Source organism: Zalophus californianus, chromosome 3 (genome assembly GCF_009762305.2).
Source record: "Zalophus californianus isolate mZalCal1 chromosome 3, mZalCal1.pri.v2, whole genome shotgun sequence".
Lineage (NCBI taxonomy): Eukaryota > Metazoa > Chordata > Mammalia > Carnivora > Otariidae > Zalophus > Zalophus californianus.
In genome coordinates this window covers 186,859,901-186,883,497 of record NC_045597.1, presented here as the reverse complement: position 1 = coordinate 186,883,497, position 23,597 = coordinate 186,859,901, and the positions used below count along the sequence as shown (strand labels likewise).

Here is a 23,597-nt window from a genome sequence, read left to right as displayed (position 1 = left end):
GGTCGTGTTCAAGCCCGACCCCAGTCAGCTCAGTGAGGCCAGCAGACAGCTGGGATATTTATGAAGAAGCTGTTGGTATTTTACCAAGACTCTTGCTGGCCATCAGCCCTGGGATGTGGACATGTGTGTTGGCGAGAGGAGTCTCCCAGGGTGTGGTGCGGAGACTGGATGGTATTTACTTACCCCAGAGAACCACCCCGGCTGTACCTGGTGCCTTCAGTGTAGTATGACACAGAGTTGGCTACTTCCCAAAACTCTAAAAGACATTTTCTTTTCCCAAAGTAGCCAGACGTTTACAAATCAGGCGTTAGCCCATCTGTAGGTTTGAGGGAGAAACAGCAGTTGCTTTATACCATGGATAAGGGGGTGAACCGATGACTCTTCCAGTCCCTTTGGATTTCTGGAGACAGGGGAAAGGCTGTACCAAGTCAGTGGCATCTGAGGAATCCGAAGGGGAGTGGATTTACTAGGGAGAACAGGAGAGATTTTTTCATGACATTCCCCTGCTGTTCATCTGCAACCACTTTTTAAAGTTTCACCACGGAGGGATCCCATTTCAGGTACCCAGTCTCTGCTTTTCTGTGTCCTTATCAGCAGGTACTTGTGATAAGCCTTGGTGTTTTCTCTTAATATATCCAAGTTGGGAGGTGGAGAGTGCCTGGAGGTGGACATTCCCAAGAAGAAGGTAGGGCCTTGTTCTCCACCACTTTCTTCTCCAGGAACACGGAGGGCTACAGATTTCCAGAGAATCTGGATGTGGCCTCTGAGCCAGTCACACAACCACCGAGTTCTAACACGCCCAGCCTCCTGCCACTGCCAAGAACTCACAAGATTAACCCAGGATCCTAACCTGGGATGGGTTTATGGACGTCTCGGGGGCAACCCGGCAACTTGCCTGCTCTAATGTTCTTCTGTTTACCTCCTCTGCTTGCTCTTTTGAGGAGTGAGGAGGCCATTGAAAAATGCAATGCTTATCTTCTATTTACGTCCAGTTGGATCACAAAGACGTCTTCAGTAAGGGCATAGCCAGGGCAGACGGGGTGCTTAGGGTATAATACACGATTTTATTCACACACACACACACACACACACACACACACACACACACAGTCCATACCACATGCAAGTACCATCTAGATATTGATTGCTTTTATTTCAATACTCCTATTTTAGGAGAGGTCAGATCCTGCTCCTCGCTTGGGGGACATTGCTGGCTCTGTCCTCAGACATGGGCTCTGATGTCACCCTCCGCAAGGGGCCAGCACAGTCCTTCCCAGTGGAGACCAGACATCTTGCCATTGGAACTGTTTGGGTTTGCAGTCTTAGAGGAGGAGGGAAGGGGGAGGCGGGGTACACTGGTCAACCCTATGAGGCCTTTAAACCACGTGTGCAGGAGATCAGGAACGGCTGTATCTGCCAGGCTCTATATGGGACTAGACCATATTCTTACCAGGTTTCAAAAAAGGAAGAGAACGTCAGATCTGCTGCTTAGGAATATGGCTTGAGAATGGGTTTCCCTTATTCTAAATCCCTTTGGTTTTCTCCAGGTTGGACGGAGAAAGTTTCCACTGAGGCCGAGGCCCCCTGTCCCTGGCTGCGTGTTCAGTCCCCCTCTCCTCTGCACAGGCTCCCAAGATGAATGGCTCGCTGGTTGGCCCCGCGCTGCCCACCCAGCTACGCTCCTCTGTGCGTGAGAGGGCAACCAGAGAAGGACAGTGACAGGAGCCCGTGTCGTGGGAGGCAGCCTCGCCTCCGCTCCTGAAGCCACCTGGCGGCTCGCAGACAACCGTCTCTCCACATCTGTCACCTGCAGCCGCTGGCTGGCCGAGAAGGGGAAGCTGGCTGGTCCTCGGGCAACGGGATGGTGACACCGGGGAAGGAACCATCCTCACTTCCTGTAAGATGGGCTGCCTGGAGAAGAAAAGCCAGAGCCAGCTGCTAGCATGGAGGCGACATCCGCACAGAGTCCCCTCTGTCCCGTACAAGCCCTTCTTTCAACCGACTCTGTGCAAACAGAATACAGAGAACCTTCCCTTCCCCCCAGGTCACCTGCTCTGTGGCCGGGGCCTGACTCACATGGCCATGCTCTTTCCTCACAGGAAGCAGGCTGCTTGGTGTGGGGCACTCAGCGAGTTTTGCTGGCAATGGTTTTGCTGTTTGTCGAGGCCGCAGGACGCGAGTCTGCTGCTAGCCGGGCTATCTACGCGCAGGCAGGGCCCCTGGGGTAATACTGTGATTACTGCTACCGGGGGCTCTGGCCTGGGGCAGCCTGGCGTGGCCCGAAGCCGGTGGGCTGAGGGCGGGCCTGGCTACCTCTCTCTGGCCACGCGTTCCCGGCATCTGCGGGTGCTTCGTCGTAGGGGTGGGGTAGGGCAGGGCACCGGCGGGCCTGTGGGAAGCAGCAGCTTGCGCTGCACGGCTGGTGGGGACGGCGGGGGGTGGGGGGCGCTGGGGCTTGGCTGTGTGCGTCCCAGCGGACAGGCGTGGGAGAAGAGGGGGGCCGGGCCTGCTCTCCAGCCACGGCCCATTCACCACACGGCCAGGCCGGCGGGGCGGGGCTCGGGTTGACCACAGCGCCCGGGGGCTCCGGCAGGAAATGAGTGGGGCAGGGAGGGTGGGGCGCAGCATAGCGGCAGAAATGCAGATATCCTGAGTGTGCCCAATTTTCTGTTGCTTGACATCCTTTGGTGCTGTTTCTCGTTTGTTTTCCTTTATTTTGATTTATTTTATTTATGTATTTATTTTTTTAAAGATTTTATTTTTAAGTAATCTCTACACCCAACATGGGGCTCGAACCTACAACCCTGAGATCAAGAGTCGCATGCTCCACTGACTGAGCCAGCCAGGCGCCCCTCCCTTATTTTTAGTTGAGACTCTTTAGAAAGGCCCAGGCTCAGCTGGGGAGTGGAGGAGAGTGGCCAACTGGCCAAGGCTAGGAGGGGACCGAGAGAGGAAGTGGTTTCTACAGTGCCCGAAATGGCACGAGGGAGGCCCCCTGGGCCCATTACCCTCAGTGCCTCTGGCGGCCCCACCTCCAAGGCACCCGCCGGTTTGGTTTCCCGGCTGCCTGAGTCGCTGCTGCTGCCTCCCACCCGGAGGCAGGTCCAGGTTTCAGGGCTGACCACATGAGTCCCACGTAGGTGGGGGGGGGGCGGATCTTAACTCTGAGGGGCTCTGCCTGGGTGGTCTCCGTCTGCCAGGTTGTGTGTGAGCCCCCGAGGCCAGTGGGCAATTGCATAAATAGAAAGATGAGTGAAGAACTGGTCTCTAGGGCAGAAGAAGACACGGGCCGGGGCCCTGGTCCTGCAGGGAGGAGGAGCGGCTCTCCCTTTGGAGTGCGGGGCCCAGAGAAGCACAGTGCCCTGCCCTCCGGTCTGACTTACTCTGTGGGCCCCTCGTGGAGGCCGACATGGAGCTGGGGCGGCTGGCTTGCTGGGGGCTGCACGAAGAGAACTGAGGGGCCAGAGCGGATGCCTTGGCCTTGGGTGGGTACAGGTCCAGGATCTCTGGGGCACTGGGGGTCCGGGGCTTGCAGGTGAAGGCTGATGTAAATTCCCTGGAACGAAAAGTATGCATGCTTAGGAGTCGCAGGGGGTAGGAAGGGCTTCCCCCGCTGAGTGCCAAGATGCCAGGCAGGCACGGTCCTGGGCACGGGGTAGGGGTGGGGTAGGGCAGGGCACCCGGCGGCATACATCCCTGCCCCCATGGAGCTCACACTCGACGGGAGGAGGAAGATAACAAAAAAGGAACAAATGCTAAGGAGGCGATGAAGCTGCGAAGGGGGACAGGGAGCTTGGGGGATCACTGAAGTGTGAGGTAGGCCGGCCTGGGAAGGTGTGGCCGGCAGAGTAACGGTCCCCCATTCTGTCCGTGTTCTACTCCCGGGATCTTTTGTGACAAAGGAGAATGAAGGTGGAGTGGAGTTGAGGCTGCTGTCTGCTGACGTTACCATAGGGAGATTATCCCCGACTATCAGGCTGAGCCCCAGGAAACCAGAAGCGTCCTTAAAAGTGGGAGAGGGGGGCGCCTGGGTGGCTCAGTCGTTAAGCGTCTGCCCTCGGCTCAGGTCGTGGTCCCAGGGTCCTGGGATCGAGCCCCGCGTTGGGCTCCCTGCTCAGCAACAATCTGCTTCTCCCTCCCCTACTCCCCCCGCTTGTGTTCCCGCTCTCACTGTCTCTCTCTCTCAAATAAATGAAGTCTTAAAAAAATAAAAAGTGGGAGAGGGAGGCAGAGGAAGAGAGAGAAGGAGGAAGGACTGTGAGGAAAGGCACAGAGATGCAAGCCTGCTGGCTTTGAAGACGGTGGAAGGGGCTGTGAGCCAGAGAGGGCAGGCGGCCTCCAGAAGCCAGAAAAGGCAGAAAAGAGATTGCCCCATAGAACGCGGGTAAGTCGTGCGCCCCGTGCACACTTTGATTCCAGCCCCGTGAGAGTTGTGTGGGGCTTCTGGCCGGCAGAACTGTAAGGCAGTACATTTGTGGTGTTCAGGTCCCTACGTTTGTGGGCATCTGTTACAGCAGCAATAGGAAACTCATTTTAGATGCAGTGGTCAGGGAAGGCTGTGCTGAGAGGGTGACATTTAGCCCCCAAATAGTCCTGTGGGGCGGGGGCGGCGGCATTACTTCCCCATTTTTCAGATGGAGAAACTGAGGCCCCAAGTTTGTGAACTTTCCCAAGGTCACACACATAACACGCAGGTTGTGAGGCCAAGATTTGAGCCCAGTGGGATCTCATAGCCAACCCTTCTCCAGACACCACCGGGCTGCCAGCCCCGGGGAACAACCTCATGGAGATGCGGTGGACCAGTCGGAGCCGGCACCCTCAGCTTGGTGCCGTTCGACAAGAAGTGCCAGGAGTGGGGTCCCGGCTCTGTGAGATCCCCTCCCTACCCAGCCCTTTGCTGTCTGGTGGTCACGGAGCTTTATCTACCTTGCTCCAGCCTTGACTTCTGTGGGCCCTGGTATCTATGTGCCCATTTCCCCGACTATAACTGAGGACTGGAGTCCCAAGGTTGCCATCACCACTGAACGAGCTAACGGACGCAGCAGCTCAGCTACCAGCCCGGCACATGCTCTGTACATGGCAGGTCCGTCTGCCCTTCCCTAAGCGGGTGCCTCAGTCTGTGGGCCTCACCCAGTCACTGCACAGCAAACAGCTGTTGAGCTTGGAGAGTGAGGCCCCGCTTGGTGAACGGTGGGGAGGGTGTGCGTGTGTGTGCACACACGGGGTGGGAACCCCAGGCAGGTGGGGGGCGGGGGGCGTGCTCACTGGAAGGGCCCGGACCCTCAGTCCTGCTCTGCTGTTCTCCAGCTAATGACTGAACGTAAGCGAGTTTGCCAAAATTTGGGGAGCCTCAGTTTCCCCACCTGCAAAATGTCTCTACAACAGCTGTGATGATTCTGCAAGGGAGGCTGTGCCCTGAGGTCAAGTGTGGGCCCCATAAATGGAGGTTCTGGCTCTGGGGAGTGGGACCTGGGAGGAAACTGGAATTTCTTATTTGAATCAATTCTATATTTCCATATGCCCCCCCCCTTTTTTTTTCACAGTGAGAATATTTTAATCATTAGAAAAATCAAACTGAAACATCTGAAAAATCTCCTAAATTCAAATTTAGGAGAAGACTGGCATAAAAACTGCCCATACTTTAGGCAAGAAATCTTTGTTTTATTATTTACTTATTTATTATTTTAAGATTTTATTTTGACAGCAAGAAAGCACAAACAGGGGGAGCGGCAGAGGGAGAGGGAGAAGCAGACTGCCCGCTGAGCAGGGAGCTCAATGCAGAGCTTGATCGCAGGACCCTGGGACCATGACCTGAGCCGAAGGCAGACGCTTAACGACTGAGCCACCCAGGCGCCCCAGGCAAGAAATCTTTGATACCAGATTGAAAAGGATACGGGTCCCCCTGCTAGTGCTTTCGCTTTCTCTCTCTCAAATAAATAAATAAATAAAATTTAAAAAGAAAAAGAAAAAGGATACGGGAGATTTAGCCCTATTGTATTCTATTAAAGTTTAAAATGATTTTTTTCTTTATTTAAAAAAAAATGTAGGTATGTATGTAAGTAAGTAGGTAAGCTCTACGCCTAGGGTGGGGCTTGAACTCACCAGCCTGGGATCAAGAGTTGTGTGCTCGACTGACTTGAGTCAGCCAGGTGTCTTTTAATTAAAAGAAATTAAAATTTCTTTTAATATTATTTGGTTCAAATGACTCTTTCCCTATTTTGCTATCCTAATTTTTTAAAAAGATTTTTATTTATTTATTTGACAGAGACAGACACAGCAAGAGAGGGAGCACAAGCAGGGGGAGCGGGAGAGGGAGAAGCAGGCTTCCCACTGAGCAGGGAGCCCGATGTGGGACTCAATCCCAGGATCCTGGGATCATGACCTGAGCCGAAGGCAGATGCTTAACGACTGAGCCACCCAGGCACCCCTCTAATTTTGGATATTTTTATTATTGTTATAGCAGCTGATTATTTTTAAGTTGTGGTAAAATACAAATAACACAAAAATTACCATCTTCTGGTATATATATATATATACAGTGGAAACTACTCAGTCACCAAAAAAAAAGAAGAAATCTTGCCATTTGCAATGTCATGGATGGAACTAGAGGGTGTTATACTAAGTGAAATAAGTCAATCAGAGAAAAACAATTATATGATCTCACTCATATGTGGAATTTAAGAAACAAAACAGAGGAGCAGAGGGGAAAGGAGAGAAAAATAAGACGAAATCAGAGAGGGAGACAAACTGTAAGAGACTCTTAACTGTAGGAAATACTGAGGGTTGATGGAGGGGAGGTGGTGGGGGATGGGGTAACTGGGTGATGGGCATTAAGGAGGGCACGTGATATAATGAGCACTGGGTGTTATATGCAACTGATGAATCACTGAACTCTACCTCTGAAACTAATAATACATTATATGTTAATTGAATTTAAATAAAAAAAGAAAAAATAAAAAAATAAAAGTAATTCCAAGAGAAAAAAAATTCCCATCTTGACCATTTTAAAATGCAGCCCTACTGAGGCACCTGGGTGGCTCAGTTGGTTAAAATGTAGCCCTAATACATTTTAAGAAGGAACAACTAAGAGAAACTGGTACAGACTACTGAGGGAGCACCGGCAGCTGTCCCTGGCAGTGAGTGGCAGCCTTGGGTTACCTGGGGGTGTCCATCACATGGTCATGGGACAGGGAGGCCAGATGTGAAGGAGCTCGCTGGGTAGGCCCAGGATGGCTGGCCAGCTTCACTGCGTGGGGCCTTATAGCCAATGGGCAGCCAGTTGTCAGGTTGTGGGGATGGGGTATGCTGAGGCGAGTTGGCAAGAAGTGAAGGGTGAAAAGGCCTGGGTCTCAAGGCTAGGAATCTATAATCTTCCGACCCCAAAGCAGCCAGGAAAGGGCCCCGTCCTTTGGGATACCAATTAGGCAATGTGTATGAAAACTCTTACGGGTGCGTTCATTTTCTGGATCAACTTTCTGGGCCATGGTGCCTAAATATTCGGTCAAATGTGATTCTGGATTCAGGCGTTTTTTGGACGAGATTCACATTTAAATAGGTGGATTTTGAGCAAAGTAGATTGCCCTCCACAGTGTGGGTGGGCCTCATCCAATCAGTTGAAGGCACGAATAGACAAAGACTGATCTCCTCTGAGCAGGAAAGAATGGTGCCAGCAGACCACCTCTGGACTCCAGCTGCAACTCTTCCCTGGGTCTCTAGCCTGCTAGCCTACCCTGGGGAGTTTGGACTGGCCAAGCTTCTACAATCATGTGAGCCAAACCCTTAAAATAACCCCCTCCTGCCCACCCCCCACCCCCACCCCCATCCTGTTGGTTCTCTTTCTCTGGAGAACCCTGACTAATGCACCTTCAAAGTCAGCCTCCTCTTTGCCCTGGGGCACAACCTTTGTTTGGCCATGGTAGCGATGTTGCTGGGGAGAAGAGCACCCTCAGACAAGGGCTCCTTCTGGCTTCTTCTCTGGGACTGGAGAGCGCCAAAGAGCCACTCCTTGGCTTGGCTGAGCCCAAACCATGCTGGGGGCTGCTGCGGCAGGGGGGTGGTGTCGACTGAGGGTGCTGGCCACTGTCCCTGACTCCAGCAGGGGTGATGGCATCAAGGCTCTGCGGGAGGGACACCGTGGGAGGCAGAGGTGGGGGGTCAGTGAGGCCTCCAGGCCCCCCAAATGGTGAGCTCAGCAGTCTGAGCAGCGGGGAGCCAGAGCCCAGGAAATGGTGATCGTTTAGGAGGCGATAAGGCCAGATTAGGGCAGGGCAGGAAAAGCACGCGGACAGGAGATTTGGGATGGCAGTGACCTATGACCTGGGAAAGTAAATTGCTGTGGGAATATTGGTGCTGAGTAGTAGATAAACTTTACGATCTAGGTGAACTGGGAGGTGGCCTGCAAGATAGACCATTATTTATTAGAGAGGCCTGGCCCACTGAGATGATCTCGACTCCTCAATAGGAGCATTGTGTGGAAGGGAAGAGCAATCAAAGGCTTCTGGAGATATTTAATCTTTACTTGTGTTTGGAATGCTGCTGAGTCATAATCTCCCAGCTGAGCATTCCCCGGGGCAGAGGACCCTGTGTCCCTTCAGTTCTCCGGGGCTCCTGTCTGCATGGAGACGAACGACATTCACTCTGGGGTCCCCTCAGTGGACTCTGCTCATCAGGGCTCGCCACGCGCTCTCGGTCACTGCCATGAGATTTCATCCGCGCTATACCAGAGCCCAGAAAGGCGCGAGGCGTGGGGTGACACCAGGTGAAGGCAGACACACAGACTCGCCAACGGGGTGTGCGCACACGCACATGAACACGCAGGGCTCCTGTCCCCATGCTCCTGACTTACTTGGTCTTAGTTTCTCGTTTCTCTTAGCTGGAGGCACCACAGGTGTCCCCACAAGCTGCCATATACCCTCTGGGGACAAGTGCGAGGGGATAAACATATATGTAGACGTATGTAAAATCTCTCCCTTCTTCACGTTCTAAAAGCCATGTGCTTGCTGAAGAGTCATTTCCTGTCTGTGGCAGGACCGGAACTCTGACCCTGTTTGCTTCTGGGAGCTGGGCCTGGGCCGGGGTCGGGGAGCCCGCTCCCCTGCAGGTCCCTGGGACACCGGCAGGCACCGTCCAGGCCAGTGCCTCCCAGTGGGTCCAGCTGGGCTCCTCTCTGCAGGGCCTGTGGGCCAGCTTGGTTAACACTATGGTTCCCCAGATACTCCGCTGAGGACTCTAAGAAGCAGGCAGAAAATGTGGCAACTGGAACACTTGGGTGTAAGGAACGGGAGGGAGGCAGTGGGCTCATGGCGTCTGAAGCTTTTACTCCCAGCAAGACCAGTGGCTGGAAGCTGGTAGAGTGGGGCTGGAGCCTCGGTTACCTATAAACCACTTCCTCTCCGGGGTTAAGCAATGAGAGTATCATTCAATCTACCATTTCCCTAAACCCGAAGCTCCAGGGGCTTCCATGGGAAACGGGAAGTCAAGCCGCGCCCACCCAGCGGCTCGTCTTCTGTGGCAAGGGGCCGTCCTCACCCTAAGGACAGAGAGAGAGGAGCTGGGGAAAGCAGAGGGACAAACGTCCCCCACTCAAGCCATATGGAGAGCCATTCTCTCTCCCTTCTCCCGATTCACCCACCAGAGATTCTGAGATCCTGCTCCGGACCAGCTGGGAACATGGGGACAGACAGCCTCACCGTGGCCCGTCTTTCAGGACAGCGGGGGACAGTCATGGACTGGGGAGGCAGCGGGGCTGTGTGACTGGACTTTGGGGTCAGGGAGGAGGAAGGGGTGCTTAGCGGAGACCTGGGGCAGCCGGTGAAGAGGCTGGGGGTGGGGAGGAGTGGCAGGCGGCAGGGGTGAGGCGGGTGGACCGACTGTCTACTTCACCCTCTTTCCATCCTCCTCTTCCTCAGACAGAACCCACCCCCACTCCTCCCAGACCTAAAATAAGAGTTGAATTCACATGACATTAGGGTGAGAGCACCCATGGACTGAGCCCCACGGGGGCTTTTGTGCCCAACAGGACCTTGGAGGGCCAACCGGGTCACTCCGCTTGGTGTCACCAGGGGGAGTGTTTCTCAGGAGAGCCTTTGGGGATCCCCTGCTATGAAAACATTATTCTGGGGAGAGGGGACTGTCTCCAGCAGTAAGCCTCAGACACGAATTCTGCCTTTACAGGAAGGAAAAAAAGACATGGTTCTAGCACTGACAGGGCAGGTTTGGCCCGGCTGAGACGCAGGACCGTATCTGGGTCCTGCCCTGGGCGCGGGGGGCAAGCGCGGCAGGGGCCCAGCCTCAGCTCTGGCCCAGTCCTCTGAGGTCTCTCATTCTGAGCCCCCCACTTCAGGAGGGTGCCGAGAGCCAGAGAACCCCTGACCTGTGGGACCAGCCTGTGGGCCTCGGGCACTTCTAATCCCGGAGCACACCTTCAGCCATTCTGCCGGGTGGGGGAGGTGAGGCCCTGGGTCCCCAGCAGGTCAGGGGACACCCCTCCCCACCCCGGTCCAGGCCCCAAAGTCCTCTGGCTCCACCCCACAGAGCTCCACTGCCCCTGGGAGCTCCGACCTCCTTGTTACCCAGTGCCCTCCTGCAATCTCTGCCTAGAAAGGAAGGCCCCGGGGTGCTGCCTGCCGGGAGAGGGGCAGGGCCTGCAGCACCCTCTCGCCTGCCCACCTCCTCAGACTTTCTGCCCTGCGGGAGCCGGCTCTGCTAGGCCTTCTGCCTGTCCTGGGGCCCCCGCAGCCTTTAGAACTCAGCAGGAACTCCTGTTTCTGTGGCTTCCATCCGTGGGAGACAGCAGGGAGGGCAGCCAGGCCTGAGTAAGGGGAGGGCGGTGGGCTGGTTTCTCTGACCCCTCTACACTGTAAGGGGGAAACATCTGCAGGTGGGGGAGGCTTCAGGTCTCAGGGGTCTGGATTGCAGCCCTTCCGCCCCCGTCTCATCCAGATCTGCAAGGCCCTGCTGCTCACAGAGCTCCTGACGGGGCCAAGGTCAGCCATCACCCCAGCTGCTGGTAGGCCTGCTCACTGCAGACACACTTGCGGAAACACTTCCCAATTCTTTAGAAAGGTGGAGGCACAGGAGGCCCGACCAGTCACCATGGCAAATCTCCTCGAATTCAGGGACTCTGAGGGTGTAGTCATGTGAAACCTGGCTCAGGCCCAATAGTTTCGTGCAGGAGGTTGGCTTTGCCACCTTGAAACGAGTCCAGCTGCAGGATGCTGCAAGGCCAGGAGGAAGTGGCGGGAGCAGCCGGCCTCGCCATTGGGTTGGGTCTGGACACCAGGGCTAGGCGCCTCTTCCTGAGCAGGCTGCCTCAGATCTGAAAGGAGACCCAGGCTTTCTAGATTCTAAAGAACCCCAAGTGACCTCTCAACGCCCAGGCTGTACTCATTTGGTGCAGAGGAAGAGAAAACACCTTTTTTTCCGTTTGGGATCCAGTTTCTATTTTAGGAGGATGACATCTGAGCCAAATATTTTCACTAATCCAGTTCGCCATCTCTCTGCCCTCCATCCCACCTTCTCCAAAAGCAAATAGCTGCTCACGGGTTACTCCGAATCACACATCCCCACAAACGTGTTCAGCTTGCAGTTCTTAAAACGAGTCCCTTGGGCATGTTTATGACTTTCTTCTCCTTCCAGTCTGACAACCGATAAGTCCCAGGGGGCAGGTGCCTCCCCTTGGGCTCCGAGGTTAACAGGTGTGGTGGCCACATTCCCCCTGGGCTTTCTCCATAGGTTGCTTCAGGCCCCAGTGAAATGCTCCTTTGCGATCAAAGTCAGAGGCTGGACCAGAGATGAGCCCTCCCAGGACACCTCCCCATCCCTACCTGGTGGTCTCTCCACTGCCTGGGGTCTGGTTGGGGACCTCCGAGGAGGGCAGGCGAGCCTCTCCCTGATGTCCTGCTGGCAACCATTCTCCTGGCTTGATGTCCACGGTGGCTGGGGAGGAGAGAGAGTTCAGTCAACTCTGGCTCTGAAACCCCTTTGGGGATGCTCCTTACTGGGGCTAGGCCAAAAAGCCAAGAAAAGCACATGCCCAGGCCAGCCCCCGATAGCTCCCTGGAGCTTATGGATGAGGCCTCGCTTACTTGCGCAGCCCCAGAACTTTCCAGGTGGCCACTTGGACTTAGGACCTGGGGCTGCAGCGTGAGTGCTCTGGCTGGAGACCTCTGGCCCTGTTGCTTCTCCTGCCCCCCCCCTGCCTCTCAAACTACATCTCCAAGATCAAGACCTGAGCTGAGATCAAGAGTCGGACGCTTAACCGACTGAGTCACCCAGGCGCCCCTGGGGTGTCCTGTATTTTTATTTGCCAAATCCGGCCACCCCGGAGGTGGGGCTCTCTTGCCCCTGGGCTGCCCCAGGCCCCTTCAGGCCTGAACCCCTCAGTCCACCCCCAGGGGCAGGAGCCGCCCTCATTCCCAGCAGTGCTCATGCTGACCTCACGGCCAAGGACCAGGGCCCCCAGGTCATCCCGGAGACCTTCACTGGGAAGTGACAGAGAAGTCCTCGATGACTCTGCCAGGGAGCTCTCCTGAGAGCCTAGTCTGGATTTCAAATGACATGACCCCCTTCTCTCCGGCCCCACTTCTCTTCTCCTTCTGCAGCCAAAGGGGTCCATGCCACCGTCAGAACAATTCTGTGACCGAGTCCAGATTTGCTGCTTCCTTAATCCAAGCTCCTTCTAGCTGTTTTGTTTAAAAATCTCCCTGGTACCTTTGCAATTGTGGCCTCTACTTTATCTTAAATACAAACTTTCTTCTTTGCAGCTTTGACTCCCAGGTAACGGTCTTTTCACCCAAGCAGGGAATGGAACCCTGGGATGGCTTTATTTACGGTCCATACTGGACAGTCTCCACCTAGAGCTGGGCCTGGAACCGGAAATGGAGCCTTCTCTGACCTGTTCTCTGGTGGACAACTGGCCTGCTTGTCTGTGCTCTTGGCTCCTTGGGCTTCTAATCAGGCCCAGGAGATAGCATTTAGGTATATGAAGCAATAATCAACGGCAACTACGTACAGTTGTGTGCTGAGCTACACACAGAGAAAATCCCATTCCAGGGGCAGGCAGTCCTCCAGGATCAGGAGCTTTCCCAGGTGGGTGTGGGTGCAGGGCCAGGTTGGGGGGTGGGTGGGAAAGCCCCCTGGCAGGAGGGAGGAGGAGTTTTGCTGAGCTCTCCTGAGACCCTCTGAGGTCTTTTCGGCTCTGTCACCCAATAGCAGTCACCTCCTATGCCCCTTCCGACTCCCTCCACTGAATGTCACAGTGCGGGCCTTCAGAGCTCCCACCACTGAAAGCCGGACACTGGGGCGGGGGTGGGGGCGGGCACCAGCAGCTGTGTGCATGCACCAGAGGCTTCCCGGGACAAAGTACTGTTTCCTCACCTGTGGGTCCATTTCAGACAGGGCTGGGCATTTTCACTCCAGGCCACTGACAAAGTATGCGGCTTTGATATCCAAGATAGCCTCAGTTGATGGGGTAATAAGAGTAACTTTCCTGAGGCCAATGTCTTAGAAAAATTCGAAGGCACATTCTTGACTTTTTCCTTTTGGGAGCTATTTCCTTGGCTCTGTGGGGCTAAGTCCCTCTGCTTAAAAAGAATGTACTTTCTGGCCCTGTGGTCAACTGGATCAAGCAGTTGGAGGATCCCACAGGCTCCTCATCATGGGATTTCACCTTTAGCGTTGACTGAACGCAGAGATGTGAAGAGCTTCCTGCGCAAATGCGCTGGAGGCCACCGCGGCGGGTTCTCGGTGGGCCTGAGGTGGCGCAGAGGTTCCCAGCATGAGTGCGGGCCAGGAGGCCAGGCTCAGTAGCGAGTCACATGTGAGGGGCCTCTGAGGAGTAGCTGCGTGAAGCCAGACTGGGATGGGGGGACAGCTGAGCGAGAGCACAGAAGTGGGAGAAAGGGCTGGAGAAGCAGGACTGTATGGATGGAGGGGTCCAGAGGAGGTCAGCTCAGGCTCTTGACAGGGAAGGAGTATCACAGAAGACAACGGGGCCGCCTGGCCCACCACTGCCCTCTTCCTCTGGGGCCTTCTTATATCTGCTGAGCCCAGAGGCAGCCTCAGAACTAGTCTCCACCCTGATTATGTGCATTCTAAGCACAGAAGCCCAGGCCTGCTTGCTCTCCATCCTCACATAGAGGCTGGATCAGAAGAGGGAGGGATGGCCGAAACAAGACCAGCTGGGGCGGGGTTGGGGGGGCAGACGCTGGTCCAGGGCCATCGGTCCTGGGGTGGCTGCAGCTGGCCAAGCCTGAAAGAGGGTAGGAGGAAGAACAGAATCTGTACCAGAAATGCTCCCTAAGTAACCAAGGGAGAGCCACTAACCCGGAGGGTGGGCTTCTCTAGTAAAATGTTCGTAAAGGAGAATGAGGAGTGCTGTCCTGAGTCTGAGGACAGGCCAAGCAGGCCTGGGGAAAGAGGTGAATATGGCTGGTTTCTGGCTGGCGGACTGAGGGCAGCGAGTTTGGAGCCCACTGAGGTGGGGGGTGGGGAGTTGATGGACACGGTTGCGGGGGGGGGGGGTCCCAGGCAGGCCTAAGCAGAGAGGAGCATGCAAGAGGAGACATGTGGAATATGGCCTCAGAGTTCAGGGCTACACCTGGCAGTGTGACTCAGGCCAAGCGGCTGCCCTGGCTCCAGGTGGCCCACGAGGAGGGCTGCCACCTCCCCAGGGAGAGGCACTGGGGCCTGCTGCTGATCACCAAGGCTGCCCACTGTTTTCACGCAAGGAACCAGGACTGGCCAGGGCCTTGACTTTGTCAGGGCTACCATCGATTGTTTTTTGAAAATCACAATGACACCACCATCTCCAGGAAGATCAGTTGCCATGCAGCTACTCCATCTGTGGCAACCTCAAATGCCTCCATCCTACAGGTAATCCATGCTAAATCTTTCCAAAACATAGGACCATACCGAGAATCGGTACAAGACAGAGGACTACCCTGGTGGTTGCTTTGGTAAAGCAAGGATGTACCTGATAAATAAATTACCCTAAATGCAACTTTTGGGAAGTCCAGGCCTATAGAGCTTGAAATCATTTTTAACTCAATGGCATTAGGTTAAATTGGCAAAGGTGGTTAGACTACCTAAAACCTCCACCCTGGCAGCAGAAATCTCTGGACAATTGGTGGAGCTAATCACCTTTCATTGAAGGCATATTAATGTTTACAGCTCTAATAACATATGATCCCAGGTGGCAAAACCTCTAAAAGTGTGCATAACCAGGAGACAGTCCCCCAGACTCTCAAACAACCTGGCTCTACTCTGACTCTGTGACCAGCCTCCTGCTTTGAACTGGGGCTTGGAAGTGTTGGAATCCAATTGTGAGCAGATTATAAAAGTTCTCAGATGTTTCTCATCCTGGAATCTGATCTGCTCCTCTGTTGTTTTTCCTCTTTGCATGGAGATTATGGTCTTATCTGGCCTGCTCATATCCTTTTAATTTCCTCTTGCGAATTAAAAAAAAAAATACTTTGTATGTTTCTGATTCAAAGCATATCTATTTTTTCTGGCATCTAAAAAAATCCTTTTATCCCCCATCAGTCTCTGTTGAACTCGACTAGATGTTTCAAAATGTTTTGGCTTCTTCTGGCACAGTTGTCAGACCAGCCCTCGAACAGGTAGCTGACCGCCTCAGCATCAGAGTTTGAGGTGCCAAAGTCTCGGTCAGAAATCTCCATCATTCTGAGATGACTACTTGGAAATCGCACAGTAAACACACAACTTTTCGCGAGCAGAAATCTTGCCCGACTAGTGCGTGGGCAAGTCTCTCAGAGAAGGGGGTTTAGAGGTGTGCCTGTGTGGTTGCGGGCCTGTGGGCCTCTGTGACTCAGGGCCGTGGGGGAGATCAGGTGTGAGGCTGAGGCCTTTCTGGGTCTCTAACTGTTGCTGCTTGCTGCCGGTCCAGGCATCACCAGCCCCTGAGCTGACTCCCCGCCCCCACCTGCCCGCGGTTCTTACGGTTCTTACCTGAAGAGGAGATGCAAGGCTCCGAAGCACCGGGCTCAGCCCCCTTGTAGACGGGAGGGTGGGCGCTTGTCAGGGATGGGAGGCTGCCGTTTTGGGCAGGCTGGGCCATCTGGGGCGAAATGGGATGGTCTTCCAGACTGGAAGAAAAAAATGAAAAACAGCAAAAAATGCAGATAGCCAGGAGGTATTTGCTGACTACCGCGTAGCATCACAAACAGATACAAGAAGTGGAAGTACCTGAAATTCCTTATTAAACTGGTATTAGCAGACATTAAACCTTTTTAAGGATATTGGCAGAAACTAGAAAATACCCTGGTAGCTCCTAAACATTTACAGTGATACATGGGCTTCATATCTTTCTAACACACAAATGATATCTTCTGGCTTTGGGGGACATGGGAGCATGACATTTCAACCAAACCATTTAAGGCACCAATCTTCTGGTTTTTCCACAGAGGATGAAGCAGATGAGCTGAAGGGACGAATGCAATCAGAAAGACGTGACGTGTCATGTCAGCCGTGACAGCAAGAGCTCGGCAGGCACGGGCCCGGGACGAGCTCGCTGTCTTCATCACCACCTCCATGGTGACTTCCCGCCCGCCAGCAACTGGGTCGGTGGAGACCCATTCACCCCGCAGACATGGACTGGGCGCCTCATTGTGCCGGACCCCCCCCACCCCAGCCGGGTGCCAGAGATGGGGGACCCGGGCCAGCAAGGCCCCGAGAGGTGGCCGGAGGGAGGTTGGCTCCTCATTCAGCCTTGACAGCAAATCCCGAGGAAGGCTCTCCAGGTGGGCCTGGCAGTCCAGCACTGGCTTCTCTTCAACAAGGAGACACTCGCCACCTGCCCAGCGAGGGCTTGGTGGGAGATACAAGCGCGGCGAGTATGTGGCGCTCTGCCCAGGGTTGGGCCCCATGAGATGGCCGTTCTTGAATGTCAGTTCCAGTAGCAAAGACAAACAGACGCTAAGCCACCCCGAAGGGCAGGAAGGGTGTGTGTGTGTGTGTGTGTGTGTGTGTGTGTGTGTGTGTGTGTGTGTCTGTGTGTGTGTGTGTGTGTGTGTGTGTGTGTGGCATGCGGCCAGTCCAGCTAGGGCTGCCTGGGGCCAAAAGAGGGAAAATTTTCCAACAGAGGTAACACCGCGAGGCAGATGCAGAGGCAGAAACAAACAACAATGCCGCACTGTTGCAGAAAGATTTCAGGCACCACAGAAACTGCGGGCTGGAGGGGACAGGGTGTCCGGGGGCACTTTGAGGCCCAAGGTGGGGGGGGGTCAACTGAGAAGGACCTTGTCAGCGAGTGTTTGGTTAGATTTGATCCCTAAGGGAGATAGGAGTCACCGAAATGCCATTCTGCGATGATGTGCTAGAAATCTCATTCTAGGGTGGCGGACGGTAGACCGTGGCAGGGGGCACCACTAGGGGAGAAGAGGTGGCTCAGGAGGGCAGAGGGGAGGCCAGGGCTGGGAGAGCAGAGGGAGGAGAGGGCTCGGCCGCCAGGGGGTGGGATTCTGGCTCGGGGGTTTGGGGGTATTAATGCCATTCCCTGAAGCGGGGGGGGGGGGGGGGGGCTCAGAAGACAGCAGTGTTCACCTAGGAAGCGCTGACTCGGGGTGCTGGGGGGACACCCCTCGCACTTGGGGCAAGTCTGGAAAGGAGTGAGATTTGGGTGCCTGGAGTGTGTAAGGAAACCTGCGGAGAAGCAGGATGGGTAGGGACCAGAAATGGGGCATTTTAGGAGGCAGAGGGGTGAGTTAGGGGCCAAGCCCACGTGGCAGCAGGGTGTGGGGGCGGGACAGTGACCAGGAGGGTGGTCGGCAGTGGCGACCGTGAGGGATGCTGTGCGGCCTTGGCTTGGAAGCTGCAACTGATGAATTACTGAACTCTACAGCTGAAACGAATGATATTCTAGATGTTGGCTAATTGAATTTTAATTAAAAAAAAAAAGCAGCAGCAGCTGCGAGGTCACTGGTGGCCGTGGCAGCGGTAACTTGAAGTCACCAGTGGGCCGCGAGGGCCGAGAAGGGAGGGCAGGGGTCATGGAAGCAGGCAGAGAGGGCCTGGGTGAGGGGGGCTGGGGACCTGGGAGCCTGTGGGGAGGCCTGGGGAAGGAAAGCAGTAGGAGGGGAGGGTGAAGGTGGAGCAACGAGGTGTGAAGTGATGGTGCCAAGTTTGGACAGTGAGCAGAGGGGAGGGATCCAGAACCCACGAAGCGGTGAGGCGGGGCAGGCGGCGGGGGTGGAAATAGGCCGAGGGAGGGCTGGGGTGAAGGAGGGCCCTGAGTGGCACAAGGTGACTTTTTATTTTAAACCTTCTTTTCTTGATTAAAAAACCAGTAAGTGTTGATCATGAAAAATTAGGAAAATATATGGGCTACATAGAATGTCCTGCCCTCCCAATACCTAGACACGACCCTGATTAACATCTGATATCTTTTCACTTTTAAAAAATGCAAATATATACTTTAAAAAATAAACTTGGGATCACTGTAAGTGGCCAGCAGGCTGGATCTACCCTGTTTATGCTTTTTCACTTAGCAATATATTGTGAGGCTCTCCTCATGTATTAAATATTCTTCTAAAACGTCATTTTCAAATACTGTGTTGGTAAACAGCCTCCTACTTTGGGCATTTCGATTTTTTTTTTTTAATAAGTTTTTCTTTATTTTTTTAAGAGAGGGAGAGAGAGAATCTTAAGCAGGCTCCACGCCCAGTGCAGAGCCCGACATGGGGCTCGATCTCACAACCCTGAGATCATGACCTGGGCCAAAATCAAGAGTCAGATGGCTTCACTGATTGAGCCACCCAGGTGCCCCCATTTAGATTTCTTATGACTACTGCAATAAATGCCCCTGTCTATATATCTGTGAGTATCTGACTGCTTCTCAGCATCAAATCCTAGAAGTGGGATTACTGACTCCAGAAGTACTAGTACCTGGAATGTGTGCGGTGTGTATTGCCAGTGTCTCCAAGATCACGGAGATTCTCAGCTGATGTTCCTGGCAACACCAGGGGATCAGAGCCAGCTGGATTCGCGAGTCACAGACACTTTTTACAGGGGCTAACTAAAGATCCTGCAAGTTGACTTTCTGCCGAGCGCAGGGGGCACCCGGCATCCGCCACCATCCACTGACCACAGGACATCGACCATGGCTCTGTGTGCTTCTGGAGTCAGAAATCACATCTCATTTATTCTTGTTTCCCTAGAAATTAACACACCATCTGGCACACAGAAGTGATATAAATGTCTGTAGAATTGGCCCAATGGAGGGAGCTGGGCAACTGCACTAGAGTGGGAAGGTCCAGTTCCAGGAAGATGAGGTCCTCTCCGTCCTTGCAGGGACCACTTCCACAAGTCAGGGGACATCCCCGGCATGGAAAGACATCGTCTTCTTCCTCTCCACAAGGTAGAACACCCAACCCCAGAATTAACGGTGCCCATTGGTTAGATCTTATATTTATTAGATTCCCTTTATCCTTATTTCTAACTAAATATCCTTATGTCATTGTTGCCTCTCTGGGTTTCAAGAACTTTAAAAGCTAATCTTAAAATAATTTTTAAAGATGATGATTTGGCATCCTCTATCCCATGTTAAGCAAGATGAATTTTATCAGTTCCTGTTACCACTTCCATTTAAAAAGATATAAACTAGATTTACTAGTAGTTGACACTTGGCTAGATCAAACAAGCAAACACAAAACCTGATACAAATGACATTTTGGGGACAGTTAGGGAATACTGATATACTATATAGAGTGTTACGTGAATGTTGACTTTCTTAGGTATGATAATGTGGTTAAGTACAGGATGTTCTTACTCTTGGGGGATGCGTGCTGCAAGTCTGCAACCTCCTTTCAAACTGTTCAGCAAAACAAAGTATATGTGTGTAAATTATATATTATGCACATAGAAGGAGACAGAGAGAGGATGCAAAGGTGCCAAATGTTCATAACTGGAAGCTAAGTTAAAATTTACTGACAGTAAGTTTAAGAGAAAAATACATTATTAGCAGTTTAAAATAAGAACCTTGAAATATGAAGCACGTGACGACTAGTTTTGAAATGAAATCAAACAGATCACCAGTCCACGGTATGGGCCTGGAAATACTTACAGGTCAGGTCCCACGTGGGAATAGCACTTGGCAGGATCTGGGTGTGGGGGCCCCGGCATCCCCAGCAGCCACGCACGGAGCTCCGTGAGGGCAGGCATTTCCGTGCTCTGTTTGTGGCTGTATGGCAGGTGCCTGGCTGTTCATTACAAATTACTACAGAGTAAAACTGGAAACAACCAAACTGCCCAGCTATGGGGGATAACTAAGTAAAATATGTCCTATTCATTTGAACTATTTTATGGCCAATATTTGTAGGTTTTTCTCCTGCTCTCTATAACCCCCTGGCTCGTACCCGTTTCTCTCTGCCATTCTCTCTAGACAGTTGGACTGACTGGCCTGGGGCCCCCCCGAGAGCCCACAGGGGTCTAGGCCCCCAGGTCCCCAGGTTGGTCCCAGGTTCTGAGAAACCACACTAAAATTTTGTTCACATCAACCAGCTAGGAGCAAGTCTATGAAGAAAGCTAGGCCGCTAAACATGCATAGAGTTGCTTTAAAAAAGTGAATGTGTTTATCTAAAAATAAGTGGATTTGATGTCTTACCCTGTCACACCCCACCCCAACAGAAGGCCTGGTGCCATGGTGGGGGAGGGGTGCAGAACAAAAGCAACCCGAGGCCTGTTGGGTGGACCCACCATGCTCCTTCTGGTCCTTGCTTTGAAATTACATTGGCCAACACTTGGCTTCTTCTGGGCGAAGGCTGGAAGTGCCTGGAGATCCTGAAATCCAACCACTTCATTTTTTTGGAAGAAGAAAGCTGGGGGTGAAGGAGACAACCTCTTTCCCCTCAAAAATCCCCAAGAGAGAAATCATGAAGAGATAAATGCTTTCCAATGTGAACGTTTTATTTTGAGTTTTTCAATACACACATCTTACACTGCAGTTAAAACAAAGCTTAAGAAAAGAAATCCCCGCCTCTGTTAGCCTGGACTTACACTGGGTACCCGGTCCTGTGGCCGCCGGGGGTGACGGGCCGGCGCAGGGGCTCGTCGGCACTCTGCTGCACACTGGCCAGGCCCTTCCGCCTTGCCTTCCCTGTGTTCGTCATAATCTGGTGGAAGGAAAGAGGAGACAGGGCTAGAGACACCACCTACTTGAGAGCTGACCTCGAAGGAGAAGTTCCTACATGTAATAAATTATAGTAATAAGAGGCTTTGCAAATAGATGAAGAAGGATCATGACACAGATTATTCGGATAAACAGAAATTGGGGCAAAAACTCGTTTAGGCTTGCATATTATACCGTTTAGCAGTATAAATTAAAAAAAACAATCAGACCATGGAAAAGAGAAGAAGAAAACAGTTTGAATAAACAATTACATCTCGGGGAAGACGGAGTTTTGAAAGTAAGAAGAAAAAAAAGATGGGCAGATTTGGTTTCATAAAAATTTTCCACTTATATATTAGAGATAAGCCAAATGAACAGGTAAACAACCAACTGTGAAGAAATATTTGCACAGGGTGCCTGGGTGGCTCAGATGGTTAAGCATCTGCCTTCGGCTCAGGTCATGATCCCAGGGTCCTGGGATCGAGTCCCGCATCGGGCTCCCTGCTCCTTGGGAACCTGCTTCTCCCTCTGCTTCTCTCTCTCTCTCTGTCTCTCATGAATAAATAAATAAAATCTTAAAAAAAAAAGAAATATTTGCACATATTTAACAGAATGGAAGGTTAAGATTTTCATTAGATAAGCAGCTCTTACAAATCAATAAGTAAGACAGTAGACGACGGAGCAAAGAATTCAAATAGCTAAGTCACACAATAGAAAAGATCACTGGTAAATACGAGAAAAAAATGATCAACTTTACAAGTAATTAGAAACTACAACTTCATAAAAAAGGTATCATCTTTCAACGATTACATGACCATGTAATTGGCTGGCAGGATTCAAAAATGTTAGTGGCCCAGCAGGCTAAGTCATTTCTAATTACTTTAGGAAGTAATCTGGTGTTTTATATCAGGAGAGTCATAAAAATGTTCACATCCTTGGGTGTAAATCCTAGGGAAAGAACCCCAAATACGGAAAATGTTAAATAAACAAAGTTGTTTGTTACAAAACTGTCATAGAGTAAAACTGGAATAATCTAAGTGTCTGGCAAGAGAGGAATAAATAAGTGAAATATGGCATATTTATTTGAAATATTAAGTGGCCATTTACAATGATAAAGCCTGGGTTATGAAAAAGTGTTTATTTAAAACATTTAATAAAAGGTTGTAATACTGTACATAAATGATGCTTTCAATTAGGCTAAAAGTACACACCAGACTGGAAGGAAATGAACACTAAATGCATCCAGTGGGAAGCAGGATAGCAGAACCGAGAGGAATTTTTTCTCCCCTTTATTTTCCAAGTGTTCCGTAATATGGTTAGATCATGTTCACAATTAAGACAAATGGTTTACAGAAGAAATGACTGTACAGCCGGGGAAATGGAACCAGAGTCTGGACTGCGCCAGTGTGGGCTGCCCGTGCGAGGTGGTGCCCCCGTCGTCCGAGCGGGACCACCCGGGAAACCGGGGGAGGGGGCATGGGACCTCTTGACACTCCTTTTTCAAATTCCTGTGAATCTAGAATTACTTGAAAATGAAAATTAAAAAAAAATTGGCTTATACAACAACAAAAACAAGCCAGAAATTAAAAAAAAACAATTGGAATTACATCTTTGATTCCTTGATTTTTGCTGAGAGCTTATTTGGGTTGATCTCGTGTTTGAGGCAGGGGAAGGGAAGAGGGGCCTCCCCGCGCTGTGGGGCCGGCTGCCAGTCAGGGGTGTGTGGGGGGGGGCGGAGGGGAGGCAGTGGGAAGGGGAGCAGGGCCAGAGGACAGAGAAGGTGCCTTCAGCCTCCGGGGAGAGGAGACGGCACACGATCAGCCTTCTACACAAGAACTAAAACGCAGTCCCACCTCCCCTTAGGCCTCTTGTGTGACCCACAGAGGAAGGATGTTTTAACTGCAAGCCCGCCGCACTGCTGGCCCCCCTCACTCGCACTCTCCTTCGGCCACGCTGCCCTGTCCAGTATCGAGGCTCAAATTTACAGGCCGGGCTACTCATCTGGTGAGCAGGTGCCTTACGTCCAACCCTCAAACGCCCCTCCGGAACACCCCTGCTTCTCTTTCTCCCTCCATTATGCCACCCGGCTCTTTCCAAAGAGGGCTCAGAAGGTGGGGTCTTAAGGTACTGGACCAGGGGACAGGGTGCGTGCGTGCCTTCTTGCTTCCTCATCCTCCACGCCATGCTCCTGAGCTTGCCCTCCCAAATCCTTCCTAGGGGACACTTACATGTGAGAGTGTTTCAGCCTGTGGAAAACCCTGTCAGCCATACCGTTTCTTTCTTTCTTTCTTTTTTTTTTTTTTTAAGATTTTTAAGTAATCTCTACAACCAACATGGGGCTTGAACTCACAACCCGAGATCAAGATTCACGTGCTCTACCACTGAGCCAGCCGGGCGCCCCTGTCATACCAATCTTCTTAAAACCCTATAGGCCTAGGGGCACCTGGGTGGCTCAGTCGTTAAGCGTCTGCCT

At 52.5% G+C, this 23,597-nt stretch overlaps 1 protein-coding gene across 4 annotated transcripts in view; it reads right to left on the bottom strand.

Annotated features, from left to right (window-relative positions):
- Positions 1–1,144: 1,144 nt before the first annotated feature.
- The window catches only part of ARMC9 (armadillo repeat containing 9), a 151,285-nt gene continuing 128,832 nt past the window's right edge, over positions 1,145–23,597 (bottom strand). For 3 of the 4 annotated variants that reach the window (XM_027590604.1, XM_027590606.1, XM_027590605.2), the window contains 5 exons: positions 21,013–21,128; positions 15,970–16,106; positions 11,826–11,937; positions 3,384–3,556; positions 1,145–1,911 (listed from right to left, as the gene is read on the bottom strand). In XM_027590604.1, coding sequence (XP_027446405.1) covers positions 1,889–1,911; positions 3,384–3,556; positions 11,826–11,937; positions 15,970–16,106; positions 21,013–21,128 — 561 coding nt within the window. In that variant the 3' untranslated portion in view covers positions 1,145–1,888. Of the gene's footprint in view, positions 1,912–3,383; positions 3,557–11,825; positions 11,938–15,969; positions 16,107–20,908; positions 21,129–23,597 lie in introns of those variants that run through there. The other variant, XM_027590607.1, reaches the window with a different exon arrangement.